Source organism: Vanacampus margaritifer, chromosome 19 (genome assembly GCF_051991255.1).
Source record: "Vanacampus margaritifer isolate UIUO_Vmar chromosome 19, RoL_Vmar_1.0, whole genome shotgun sequence".
In the NCBI taxonomy this organism is placed as follows: Eukaryota; Metazoa; Chordata; class Actinopteri; order Syngnathiformes; family Syngnathidae; genus Vanacampus; species Vanacampus margaritifer.
In genome coordinates, this window is record NC_135450.1 from 14,010,693 (window position 1) to 14,024,161 (window position 13,469).

The window sequence follows — 13,469 nt, forward strand, 5'->3', positions numbered from 1 at the left end:
CACTTACTAACTGTAGAGGGAGCCCTTGAGCAAAAAAGGTGCCAAATATTTCTTATTTCCGCTTTCACTCATATTATCAAATATGTTGTCCGCCAAAAGGCGCTGTATTATAATCACCTGAACGAGCTCCTCTTCCTCCGACTCCATCTTCACGGGTGGCGGCCTCTTCAACCGGGTCCTCAGCTCTTTCAGTTCACACATGCTGGCGTTTATGGCGTCCTGACAACGCGACCAGTTCTATGACACGAACGGAGATGCAGGATTGGATCTTCTTATTTGTTTGTTCAAGCTCATGCGCTTTTCTGTTTCTTACATATGCTTTGCATTTTTTTATTTTTTATTTTTTTTTAGGAGCTTCTGTGACGGTATGAACGGACGGTTAGTAAAACCCGCAGCTGTCTCTGGATGTGGATCAGAGATAGATTTGAGCTGTACTTTGATCCCTCTTGGCAGGAGCTTTGTGCTCGGGCTCACGCCATGCCTGAGTGTGAGCGTGTGTGTGCGTGTGTGTGTGTGTGTTTATGGTGGGATCAGGGCTTGGATATGGGTCATCCGAAGCTGACCCCGCCCCCCTCCTACCACGTTAACACTGTGACCCTCGCTCGTTACAGTATGTGGAGCTTGCATTCATTCTTATAGTAAAAAAAATAATAATAATTCAATTCAGGGATGATGATCATTTCTGTGTGACTGACCTCTAAAATCATTAAATAATACAATTGGAGGACTGAGTTATGAGTGCAATTACCTGAACAGTGGTGCTGACCAGGCCTCTCCTTTTTTGGACCAGCACATTAGTGTGTTTCCAGGCCCCTTCTATGGCCTGAATGTCCGACTCCAGTCGACTCCGACTGTCTGGGTCTGACGTCGCCTCGCACAAAAGCCTGCCAGCCTCCAAAGTCTCGGTGAGTGTGGTTGCGTGGAGCTCCAGAGCTTCATTAAGACACTTGAGCAGATTTAGAGGTCCATTTTAGAGTTTTAGAACAAAAACAAAAAGTCTATGCAATGATGTTAAGACAGTGGTTCTTAACCTGGGTTCGAGCTCACCCGAGGGGTTCGGCGGCGGTCAAGCCACACACCCGACTCGGGATTTGTGATGATACGCCACATTGCCACATTGCGCTTGGCCCATCTGTGGCTGCAGTGAATTTTTGGTGCGCTCGGTAGTCGACTTGTGATGGTACGTCGTGTGATTTCTTTATAATTGTAATCCCGCCATACTATGTCGAGCGAAAAAAGAAAGTGGGCGGACGAATATGTGTAATAAGTTCTTCCATTTTAAGAGAACGGCAGAGGTTGTTTTGGGTTCGGCGTTTCCGCCATTTTTAAATTTCGTCTCTATTTTTGTCCATTTTCAATCACGCTTGTTAGTTTTTGTTATAGTTAGTTAACCTCATCCCGTTTTTATTTAGTCCATTTTTAGCCGACTATAAATTTAGCATTTTAGTCTTTATTTTAGTCCAAGAAAACATAACTTTATTAATTTTAGTCAACACAATCATTTTTGCCCTTGTATATTTTTTGGGTCAGCAGATTATGTTGAACATTTCGGATCTAAAACTATTTCACATCAAATTTTCTCTCATCTTTTTGATGAAAAACAACTTGACACACAATTACAGTATATTAACACAAATATTTGTCTGATATTTAATGGAATAAAATGTAAAATTCAACTTTAAACCCCCTCCAAAAAATGAAAACAAATTATATTAACTGAGAAATTAGCAGTATTTTTTCTTTTTCTTTTTTACCATCATTTCTTTGTAAATTGACTTTTAAAAGTAAAAATAACTACAATTTCTGTAATTTCCTATAGATGGTAGCATTTATTGTATTAACATTTATTTTGAAAGGACATCTGATGAGATATACACTGTAAAAAATAAAAAATAAAAAATAAAAAATAAAAAACGTAAAAAACTGTAATTTTGCAGCATCTGGGGCGCCAGAAAAATACCGTGAAATAACAGAAAATTACTTTCTCGTGTAAAAAAAAACAAAAAACACTAATTTTCCGGCAGCTAGGATGCCAGAAAAATATTGTGAAATAAGAGAAAATTACTTTCTCGTACAAAAACGGTAATTTTCCACAAGTTTTTAACTGTAATTTTAACCATATTGTATGTAATATACCAGTACACTATAAGAGGACTCAGGATCGTGGATCAGTGGTAGAGTGGCCTTCTGGTACCCTTGAGGTTTCCTAGTTTTAGTCAGGTTAAAAATATGTCTTGACGAAATTAACACTAGTGAATACGCATTAAAAAAAAAACTGGTCGGGTCCAGTACCTCCCACCAAGATTAAGAACTACTCTGTAAGGCTAAATCAACACTTCCTATCCAACTAACCTGGCTGTGATCTGCAAGCTGATGTGACGTGACGGGCAACAGAGCAAGCGGAGGGTGAGCAGAGGACAGCAGGTTTTCAACACATCTCAGCGTCTCCCTCAGAAGCTTCATTCCACGTTTATAGCGCCCCCGCTGGTCGATCTGTTCCCTAGTTGTGGCCCGGTGCCCGCCGGCCAGCAGCGAAGATCTGAGCCACCTCTCTCGGAGGTGGACCGCTTGTGTCAGGAGCTCCGATCTGTGACAGTACATATACCTTATATAGTCATATTGCTGATGTGTATGATTTCAAAATACGGATATCAGGGTTTTACCATCAATAGTTCGACATGACGACTTTCCTTGTTAAAAAGCGACACATAAAAAACCCACTAATAAAACAACGGCAACAAAACACACGTCAGTCACAGTTCCTGCGACCAATTGCCAAATCAGCATAAATCCAGTCGGATTTTACGACCATTAACGGCCTTTGGCACTTCCAACAAGCAGAGGAGAAAACAAAACGTTCCTTTAGACCTCGTTGATAATCCTTGGGCTGTCCAAGTATCAAGAGACCACAAACAGGATTTATGAAAGGATCAAGGAGAGGGACATTTAGCTCTTCCAAGACCGGAAACATCTGCAAATTACTACATTTTGTCGCATTGGTGCGTATCCAGTGTCTTATACCCAACAAGCGTAAAATCAAATGCAGCTGGGAAACCGCAGATCGCTTCATTTTCTTGATGACGCCGTACGACCCCCACAAAGGCAAGATTCTCTGACTGGCAAGAACCTGCAGGGTTCTTTAGACAAAATGTTGTGTAAAACGTAGATAAAACTGTATTTAATGATTTGTAAATTAATTGTATTCAATTACTACATTACAAGGACAAGATACTTAATGTTCAAATTGATGAAGGTTATATTATATGAATCACATTTGTACATGGGATCGAGCATACTTCAGAATACCGTTGCCAGTTCATCGCTACATCTACAAATTGTAAATAAATACAAGATCATCTGAGATGGATTGACACAAAAGTGGAAACGTGTTCTGCGGTCTGACGAGTCCACAGTTTCAATTCGTTTTTTGGAAATCATGGACATTGTGTCCTCGAGGTCCAAGAGGAAAAGAACCATCCAAATTATCATTATGGTTATCAACACAGTTTAAAAAAATAAATAAATAAATAAAAAAAGACCAGTCTGGAAACATGTAGGCAAGTAAATAAAATAAAATAGAAATTAATAATTAAATAATTAAATAATTAACATTAACTCATTCACTGCCATTGACGGCTTTAGACGTCAAAAATTCATTAGAACTATTTTTATTATTTTAACATTTTTTCCCCACTTTTGTCAACAAGAGTATGAAAGCCTAGACATTTTTTTAATAATCTTTTTTTTTGTTGAAAAAAAAAGGAAAAAAAATAGATATTTGGGGCGTCAGGTGATTAATTTTTTTTTTAATTAATCGCATGACTTCAATAGTCAACTCACGATTAATCACAAATTTTCTATCTGTTCTAAATGTACAATATTTTTTTTCCCTAGGTTTTCATACTCTTGTTAACAACAGTGGAAAAAATGTGAAACTAATAGAAATAGTTTAAATGAATTTTTGACATCTATAGCCGTCGATGGCAGTGAATGAGTTAAAAAAAAATACATTTAAAAAAGTAACCCCTTACTGTTTTATTTTATTTTATTATTATTTTTACTGAAGTCCTAAAGACGAAATCAATAAAACTGAGAAAGCTGGATACTCTCAAGGCTCTCATCTGATGCAACACTAAGAAAGTATCATTAAAAAAAAAATACTTAATTGCTCCATCACTTACTTTCCCTCCACTCTTTGCTCTTCCATGGACTTGATTGCATCACAGAATAGACTTTGGAGAAGCTCTTGCCCGCTTATCATTTCAATCTGACGCCTCTTGATGGGTGAGAGACAACAAATCATGACAAAAGCTATTACAGCGCACGATTCAGAAAGTAGACACCCTAACATTGTTACCTGATGGACTGCGAGTATCTCTTGGAGGTTGAAGCCGCTTGGAAGTTCGGACTCCAGCTCCTCCAGGATAAATGTCAGCTCCTGGCACTTCCGATGAAAGTCTTGGGACCGCTGATGTTCACGTTGCAGAGTTCTGACGAAGCGGCGTTCATACAAATTGAGCGGGAACACGCGCTTGTGCCAAAAAGCTCATTTTGAGCATCGAATTACAATCTGTTCTGCCCTATTGCGTCTCATTTCACTTTCTCACCTGTACAAAAAACACCTGTGATTCACACCGTGGGTCCATTTTTTGCTTAGCGTGTGCAACGCGTCCTCGTTCTGCTTGTTGAGGGTCACGCAGCCGCTCAGTTCGCTGACATCAACCAGCGATGGAAGCAGTTCGATAAGTTGCAGCAGCTCGTGCTAGTCAGCCAAGAAACAAAACAAGGTTTTAAGAGCCAGGGATGAAAAAAAAAAAACCTAGGAGAACTTTAAGAAGCAACTATTGCTCTTGTCTGCTGGCGAGAACTCAAACCAACCTTCACAATGTCTTTGTCATTCATGTTGGATTTCTCTCCATGCAGTATGTTTTGTGTCTGCTGCTCAAGGGCTTCCAGCTGCGTGTGAAATCGTTTGTAGTTGTCAAAATCTTCCTGCAGAATGAAACGGGACCGAGTTAGTGCATCTGTGCAGATGGCAACTAAAATCCATGTTGTATGACGTTTTGTGATTAACTTAAGCTTGTACTGTTCTCCGGGCAATACCTGAATACTTTTCTTTGTGTCTGAAATGGCCTGATTCAGCAGGAAGACCTCAAGCGACAGCTCCGTGCTCTCTGATTGGATCCAATTTTGGACCGGTGGTTTGAGACATCCAATGAGAGGCTTTGACAAGGCCAGCACATCTGTCGCACTGTTTTGCAGGTCCTCGGCAAAATTCTGCAATTTCTTTGCAACGATGAAACGTGGTCAACATCATCATCATCATCATCATCATCATCATCATCATCATCATCATCGGTTGCAGAAAAGAGGGAGCAGTGGAAAGAGTTAAAAAACCTTGGTGACACTAGTGACTGGGCCTTTAACTCTTTGACTGCCAGACGTTTTCAGAAAAGGGATGCCGTGGGTGCCAGCCGATTTTAAGCATTTTGACTGATCTTTCAAGGTCCATAGAAAATTATGTGTTTGGACTATGGAAACACACATACTGCCAAAACAAGATTGGACTCTCATCTTCCATCAGAAAAAAAAAGTTTGTTTCTACCTTATTCCGTTTTTGAGTAATCAACAATAGAAAATGGTTAGTTTCACCTGTTTTGAAAAAAAAACGTCTTTTAACGTCTTTGGCACTCCTCCATAGGATTTTACGAAACGTTATTTAACGTTTTTGGCAGTCAAAGAGTTAATAATGTCATTGTCAAAGCATTTGGAACAGTGGTTCTTAACCTGGTAGAAGGAACAGAGACAAAGAAAACAGCAGGGGCCTCGGAATTGAACCCTGTGGAACACCATATGTTCCGTTATACATGTCAATTCATATTGCAAATATTTGTTCAACCGCTTTTCTTTTTTAAGTTAGTATGAAGGGATTGCAATTTTAACCACCCCAGAGACTGACTCACCGAACCCCTGGGGTTCAATCGAACCCAGGTTAGAAACCACTGATTTAAAATATAAATGATTATATCGATTTTAAATTTGAAAAGTAATAAAAAAATTGTAGCATGAATGCGTCGGACTTAAAATTCAGTGTTTGAGGCAGGATGTGGAATATGTGAAAATTTGGAACCCGTGTCCCTCGAGCTTGTTTTTCAAAACAACATCCAAACGCAGCATGTGGACAGTACAAAATGAGGTAAATCAGTGTAGCACAGCAAAACAAGCAATAACAGCCATGAGTTCATCCTCTGAATCAGCGTAAGTACATGATGAGTCAAGCCGGTTTTTCAATCATTCTCTAGAACTAAATAAAAGAAAAAGAACAGAAAAAAGGTTCTAATAATTAAACCAAATTGATTGCACTCTGTGACCGCCCACCTGTTTGGTAATAGAAATAAACACTGAAATTTTGGGTTGAAGATTTGCCGTTAAAATGACCCACTTCATTTGACAATGAACGTGAACTGCACGAACTAACCTCCGCTGAGACGACCGCAACCTGAGGTTCCTGTCGGGGTGAAAATGAGGAGACCTGACACCGAAGGTGTTCCAGCTGAAGGGAGCCGTTATCAAAAGCCTGATTATACTGCTGCCAGAAGCTAAGGGTCTCGTCGGTCTTCTGGTGTTCCTCCTTCAACTTTTCCAACATGTCCTCCCACCTGGGACGAAAGTCAGTTTGAATTTATAACTTAGGAGTGAACTCCTGTGTCCTGCACATGTGGGGGAAAAAAATGTTGATAACCTTTCGTAATAGAAAGAAAGCCCCCACCATAATGGCCACCAGTATAACTGACATTTTTCAATTAGGGCTTTAAAATTTATCAATTAATCGACAAATAATTGATTATCAAATTAATCGACAACTATTTAAACTCATTCAAACCCAAAAACGTATAAATACGTTTTTTAAATATTTTGTCCTTCCCTCCCAAAAGACGTATTCATACGTTTAAAAAAATAATAAAAAATGTTTTTCATGCTACAGCATACAGAAGGCTTCGATAAAGCTTCTGACATGAAGAGGTCACTTAAAGCAATGGTAGTTATGACCAAAAACGGCCAGGAGGTGGCAGCAGAATATAAGAAATCAGCCAGAGCCAATTTTGCAACAAGCTCTTTTTGCCAGTGTTTTCAACAGTTTAGCTAAATTCTAATGCTAATTGCACACATACAAATATACTTGTTTTTCCTGATGAAAAAAAATCTTTCTTTTGGTATGTTCCATGTTTTTTATAGCAATAGAACACAATATTCTGTGGGCCCTGCAAAATCAGTCAAAATCCAGTAACACAGCCGGGAGCGGAGGGGGCTACTTCAGTGAAAATGGCTGGGAATGAATGTCTTTATAATATTATATTAATAATAATATTAGATAGCTCTTGATACAAAAAGAAAAATGCACTGAGCTGTCACCAATGTCTTGCAAATGCAATTATGCCATCTAGTGGCAGAATAATGACCTCAACATAAATCAATATCGCACTAGTATCTTTAACATCTTTAATTTTCACTGAATAATTGCTAGATTCAAAAAATATTCGATAGTGACAGCACTATTTTAAATCATGAAAGTCATGGATGGATGATTATGAATAAGTTAGTCCATGTTACTAACCTTTTTCGCTCTTGTTCTACTCGATCCTTCAATGACCGAGACGTTCCACCATCAAGAGTCTTCAAAAGAATCTCAAGGGAATTTTTGATGTCTGCCCAAAGCTTCTTCCCTTGTCTGCACATCTCCTGGAATTGCTGTCCACAAATGCCGGATGTATCTCAAAACAAATTTCATTTTTTGAGTCCTTATTACATTTCTCACATAAGTTACATTGAAGCTGACCTGCAGAAGCTCCAGATAACTTTCCGTCCGCTTCAGTGAAAACAAAAGCGCTCCATAAAGCTGCATGGTACAGCGCACCCTGCTGGTGTGAAGAGAAACCTCCCGCAGATTTCTGTCCAGACGAGCCCATTCCTTGACAGTTTGCCGTAAAGTCGGCTCCAAAAATCGCATCTGAGAATCAGCACAAATCAAAATTAGTGGGATTTTTTTTTTTTTACCCCCTTTGAATGTTAACTCATTTACTGCCGTTGACATTTATAGACGTCAAAAAAACTATTAGCTATTTCTATTAGCTTAACATTTTTCCTCTTTTCTTAACAAGAGTATGAAAACCTAGATTTTTTTTATTGTACATTTAAAACAGATATAAAATTTGTGATTAATCGTGAGTTAACTATTGAAGTCATGCGAGTAAAAAATTAATCGCCGGACGCCCCTAATTTTTAATAATCATCTCGTCAGGCGATTACATTTTTTAATTGTAAAGCTATTTCTATTAGCTCAACATTTTTCCTCTTTTCTTAACAAGAGTATGAAAACCTAGATTTTTTTATTGTACATTTAAAACAGATATAAAATTTGTGATTAATCGTGAGTTAACTATTGAAGTTGTGCGAGTAAAAAATTAATCGCCGGACGCCCCTAATTTTTAATAATCATCTCGTCAGGCGATTACATTTTTTAATTGTAAAGCTATTTCTATTAGCTTAACATTTTTCCTCTTTTCTTAACAAGAGTATGAGAACCTAGATTTTTTTTATTGTACATTTTAAACAGATATAAAATTTGTGATTAATCATGAGTTAACTATTGGAAGTTGTGCGAGTAAAAAATTAATCGCCGGATGCCCCTAATTTTTAATAATCATCTCGTCAGGCGATTACATTTTTTAATTGTAATTAATCGCATGACTTCACTAATTAACTCACGATTAATCTCAAATTTTACATCTGTTCTAAATGTAGAATATTTTTTTTTCCTAGGTTTTCATACTCTTGTTAACAAAAGTGGGGGAAAAAATTTGAAACTAATAGAAATAGTTCAAATGCATTTTTGACGTTTATAGCCGTCAATGGCAGTGAATGAGTTTTGATCATATTAATTTCAATCAAACTACATTTTCTCAAGTGTGTGCTTTTTGTTTTTTTGTGTACAGCAATCAGTTGACTAAACAATGACCCCAGTGGGATTAATAGCACAATAACATAATTATGAATTAAGTAGCAGTGATTTGTTTTTGTTTTTTCCTTGTCTGTGGAAATGTCGGACTTTATTACAGTGTGTGTTCATTTATGGCTGATGGAAAGAATCAAATACGAACAATTGATTATTTTTGAGTTTATCTTGCTTGTTCGCTCGGTAGGATCGTTCCCATAACACCCTGTTTAACAGCCCGCTGTGCCATCTATTGTTCAAATATAAAGTAGTGAATTATTCCTCCTTTGAAGTCCTATTAAGTGATCTAAACACCTTGAAAACCATCATTACCGTTTGTGTTCTATTTCTACCTGCTGACTGAGATCCTCGCAAGCAAGACTGACAGTCTGCGCCTGGTCACAAAAAGCGACATCACACGGATGCTCCTTTTCAGCAAGCGCATGTGTGAATTTCACCCCCTGCAAGGCTGCAGCCAAATCCTTTATTCTTCCAACAACAGCCTGGAGGGAAAAAAAAAATACAAGAATATCAGATCCGATTAGAAAGGCAAAAAGTGCCAAAAACTTCCATCTTGTTTGCATACCTCCCACTCCTGCAGAACCTTTTGGGTTTGGGTTTGACTAGTTGGATGTTCCCATTGTTTCAGATGCTTTTTTTGCTGTTCAAATGAGCGACGGAGACGTTGCAACTGTCTTTCTCTGGCAGTGCAGAAGTACCGGAACTCTTGATCTCCGTGAATCTGCACGAAGAAATCAAGTCTATAACTCTTTATGACTGCCAGACATTTTCAGAAAAGGGATGCCGTGGGTGCCAGCCGATTTAAGCATTTTTGACTGATCTTTCAAGGTCCACAGAAAATGATGTGTTTGGACTATGGAAACACACATACTACCAAATGAAAGATTGGACTCTCATCTTTCATCAGAAAAAAAAAGTTTGTTTCTACCTTATTCCGTTTTTCAGTAATCAACAATAGAAAATGGTTAGTTTCACCTCTGTTTTGAAACAAACGTCTTTTAACGTCTTTGGTACTCCTCCCTAGGATTTTACTAAACGTTATTTAACGTTTTTGGCAGTCAAAGAGATAATCAATATTAGATCAGTTCATATAGCAAATCAAATACAATTGATTTAATTGATGTTTATGTTCCAAATCCAAACTACAATGTCAAGTTCCTTATATAGTACAATAAAAAGGTCCAACGCGTTACTTATACAAGGTGAATAATAGGGCTGTGCAATTAATCAAAATTCAATTACAATTTCAATTACACTCCACAATTACAAAATCAGCATAATTGTAAAAAAAAAAAAGATGAATACTAATTTTGAGTTGTTTAAATGTATACATTTGCACCTTTTTAAAAATTTTAAAATAAATAATTTAATAAATTTTGTTTCATTCAAAAGGAACTTGCATAATTAAAGTGTTTCAAAGAATTTTACGTTTTAATATAAATTTTTTATGTGTAAATATTTTCTTGTTTTGCACCAAAAAATAAAATCCTAATCGTAATTTCAATCGATACCAAAATAATCGCGATGACTATTTTCTTCATAATCGGGCAGCCCTGGTAAGTAACTATACAAGCCACCTGGTTCTCCAGCGCCCCCTGCAGGTAAAGCCACCGCTCTGCGAGGGCACCGAGTTGCTCCTCGTAAATTGTTCGCTCAGGAAGACGAGCCTGGACGTCCAATCCAATCACCCGAGGACGAGTTTGGGAGAGGAAGTCCAAAAGAGGCTGCCCGTTGACCAAAGACATCTTTAATGCCTGTAGGGGGAAAAAAATGTATCATTTAAGCCGTAAGGAGAGAAAATTAAATCAATTAAACAACCGTATGTTTTTATTTTATTATGGGATGTGTCATCTTATCTAATGGTTGCCTTATTAAAAAAAAAAAAAATAACATCCCTTTCTCAATGGTTCATTATCCATTTTAGTACTTAGCTTCTATAAAAATAGAAAATAATTGTTTATACAACGTGTACTTTTTTAGCCCAGAGTGTTTTTGTACAATGTGCTTTGCGTGGGATGCGCTTTTCACACAGCTCTGACGTAACTAAGGATCGAAGGGAGGTGATACGAGCACACAACAGCTCCTTTAAAGACGGAGATGTCGGCAATTCTTGAAAGAAGAAGAAGAAGTCCAGGTTTCTCCATCTTCTCGGTAGAAATGATGATGGGACAGTCAATTGATTTCTTAGATGGAGACTCGAAAAGAGACACCAGAAAAAATAAAAAAAAAAAGTTGGAGACTCGAGGTGCATGTTTACCTGGTAGCGCTGAAGCGTTCTACGGATCTGAGCAGCATCGGTAGCCTTGCGGACTTGTTCTCTGGCCCGCTCCAGTTGGACCTCCAGATTGTCGAGCCAGTCCTCCAGGTCCGACAGCAGCTTCGTCGGCGGCCACGTCGGGAGCAGCTTCTGATTACACAAGCGGCTCAATCTTAACTCTTTGACTGGCAAAAAACGTTAAATAACGTTTAGTAAAATCCTATGGAGGAGTGCCAAAGACGTTAAAAGACGTTTGTTTCAAAACAGAGGTGAAACTAACCTTTTTCTATTGTTGATGACTGAAAAACGGAATAAGGTAGAAACAAACTTTTTTTTCTGATGAAAGATGAAAGTTCAATCTTTCATTTGGTAGTATGTGTGTTTCCATAGTCCAAACACATAATTTTCTATGGACCTTGAAAGATCAGTCAAAATGCTTAAAATCGGCTGGCACTGGGGACAACCCTGGCAGTCAAAGAGGTAAGTATTAAAATGAATCGTCATCTGATTTAAGATGGTATGTAATGAAAAGAAGTCATTGATGATAAACGGTAGTTCAAAATTAAAGGTGCCCTCCCACTTGTTGGGTTTTCAATCACGGCACGACTGAAATGATTTTCACTCCCTGCGCTGGAGGAGATCACAAAAAACCCTCGTTATCTTTGATCAACTGCCCGCCTTGAATTCATCTGAATTCAATGAGATGCTGAAGGTCCAAAAGAAAGACCCGCTGATGCCACTATGAAAATCAATGTCTGCCAAAAACATTCGCACCTGCTGCAGCCGGTCTTGCGCACTTGCCAGGTCGGAGGTGAGCTCGCACCAGGCCATCTCCAGCTTTGTGAGGCGCCCTCTCAGGCCGGGACATTCAGTTTCCCTCCGACGGAGCAGTCGAGCGGCTTCTCGGGAGGCGGATTCCTTGTGAGCAGACATGGCCTCCATCTCGATATTGAAGTCCTGCAGAAAATGCTCATTTTAAGGTTTACGTTGCATATCTCTAATGGTGTGGTAAATAACTACCGTAGCTATAATGTGTTGTTTTTATGTCATAAAATAGTCTTTAAGACACTAATTATGCAACCATTGGACCAGAAGACAAAAGAGAGGATGTGTGTGAAATTATTTAATACTAGGGGTGTCAAAATGAGTGCATTCGTTTTGATTTGAATTTAAAGTTCCTTTAATTCCACTCATTTTTTTGTGTGCAAAATTAATGACCACCCCTGTAATGGGGGAAATCTAGTCGCAGACAGATCCACGTCAAAATTTTGCAGTAATAAATGTAATAATAATGCATATATTTGTGTAGACTGGGGTCAAGTTGTATTTTACAATTTTAAAAATCTGCAGAATTTCACAAGTTACCTCATGTTAAAGATTAGATGGCTCTTAATATGAAAAGAAAAATGCACTGAGCTGTCACCAATGTCTTACAAATGCAATGATGCCATCTAGTGGCAGAAAAATGACCTCAACACAAATCAATATCACACTCGTTTTTTACAGTACATCTTTTAAATTTCAATCGAATTTAATTAATTATTAAAAAATTGCAGTATCAATTACTAAAATATGCAGCCATATTTCTATTAGTTTAACATTTTGTTCCCACTTTTATGTTAACAAGAGCATGAACACTCAGAAAAAAAATATTTTATTGTATACACAAATTTGCAATTAATCGTGAGTTAACTATTGAAATCGTGCGATTAATTACGATTAATAATTTTAATACAAAAAAAAAAAAAAAAGTCGCCACTTGAATCAATTGATATACAGTACTTCAAAGTCTTACCAACAGCCGGATCAGACCCCTGCAAACACCCTCCTGGCTCACATGAGAGGCATCAGTGAGTTCTGAGCAAATTGTCAGGTGTTTGTTGGCGTCAAGGAGCCATTTACTGACGGCGGAAAAGTCTGTCTGGAATCTGTGGGGCGGACAAATGCAACACAAAGACGGTTCAGTTGGTGAAGCAGAACATGACTCTTCTCTCTTAAGTGGGAGGAGAGGACAGGCTTCGGTCCAATACTGATAACAGAACTTTCTTTTAACTCTCCGTGAGAACATGCATGTTCCAGATGAATCCACTAGATACAGAAGAAGTGAGGTTAACACAGTATTCTTTTCAAAATTTCAAAGACTGAAATGAATGAAAATCAAACGTGACATTTCCAAAGTAATGTAAAAACCTGGTTTAA

The 13,469-nt window shown here is 38.1% G+C and overlaps 1 protein-coding gene across 8 annotated transcripts in view; it reads right to left on the reverse strand.

Annotated features, from left to right (window-relative positions):
* syne2a (spectrin repeat containing, nuclear envelope 2a) overlaps positions 1-13,469 on the reverse strand; it is a 61,833-nt gene that overhangs the window by 25,960 nt on the left and 22,404 nt on the right. For all 8 annotated transcript variants that reach the window (XR_013289456.1, XM_077552804.1, XM_077552809.1 and 5 more), the window contains exons 39-55: positions 13,066-13,198; positions 12,045-12,227; positions 11,271-11,420; positions 10,591-10,767; positions 9,579-9,734; positions 9,346-9,495; positions 7,838-8,008; positions 7,616-7,749; positions 6,479-6,659; positions 5,104-5,286; positions 4,879-4,992; positions 4,608-4,762; positions 4,358-4,490; positions 4,182-4,276; positions 2,353-2,587; positions 749-946; positions 118-237 (exon numbers count right to left, since the gene is read on the reverse strand). Coding sequence is in view for 7 of the 8 variants with exons in the window: in XM_077552804.1 (XP_077408930.1) it covers positions 118-237; positions 749-946; positions 2,353-2,587; positions 4,182-4,276; positions 4,358-4,490; positions 4,608-4,762; positions 4,879-4,992; positions 5,104-5,286; positions 6,479-6,659; positions 7,616-7,749; positions 7,838-8,008; positions 9,346-9,495; positions 9,579-9,734; positions 10,591-10,767; positions 11,271-11,420; positions 12,045-12,227; positions 13,066-13,198 (2,668 nt within the window). In the remaining variant the exon portion in view is untranslated. The remainder of the gene's footprint in view (positions 1-117; positions 238-748; positions 947-2,352; positions 2,588-4,181; positions 4,277-4,357; positions 4,491-4,607; positions 4,763-4,878; positions 4,993-5,103; positions 5,287-6,478; positions 6,660-7,615; positions 7,750-7,837; positions 8,009-9,345; positions 9,496-9,578; positions 9,735-10,590; positions 10,768-11,270; positions 11,421-12,044; positions 12,228-13,065; positions 13,199-13,469) is intronic.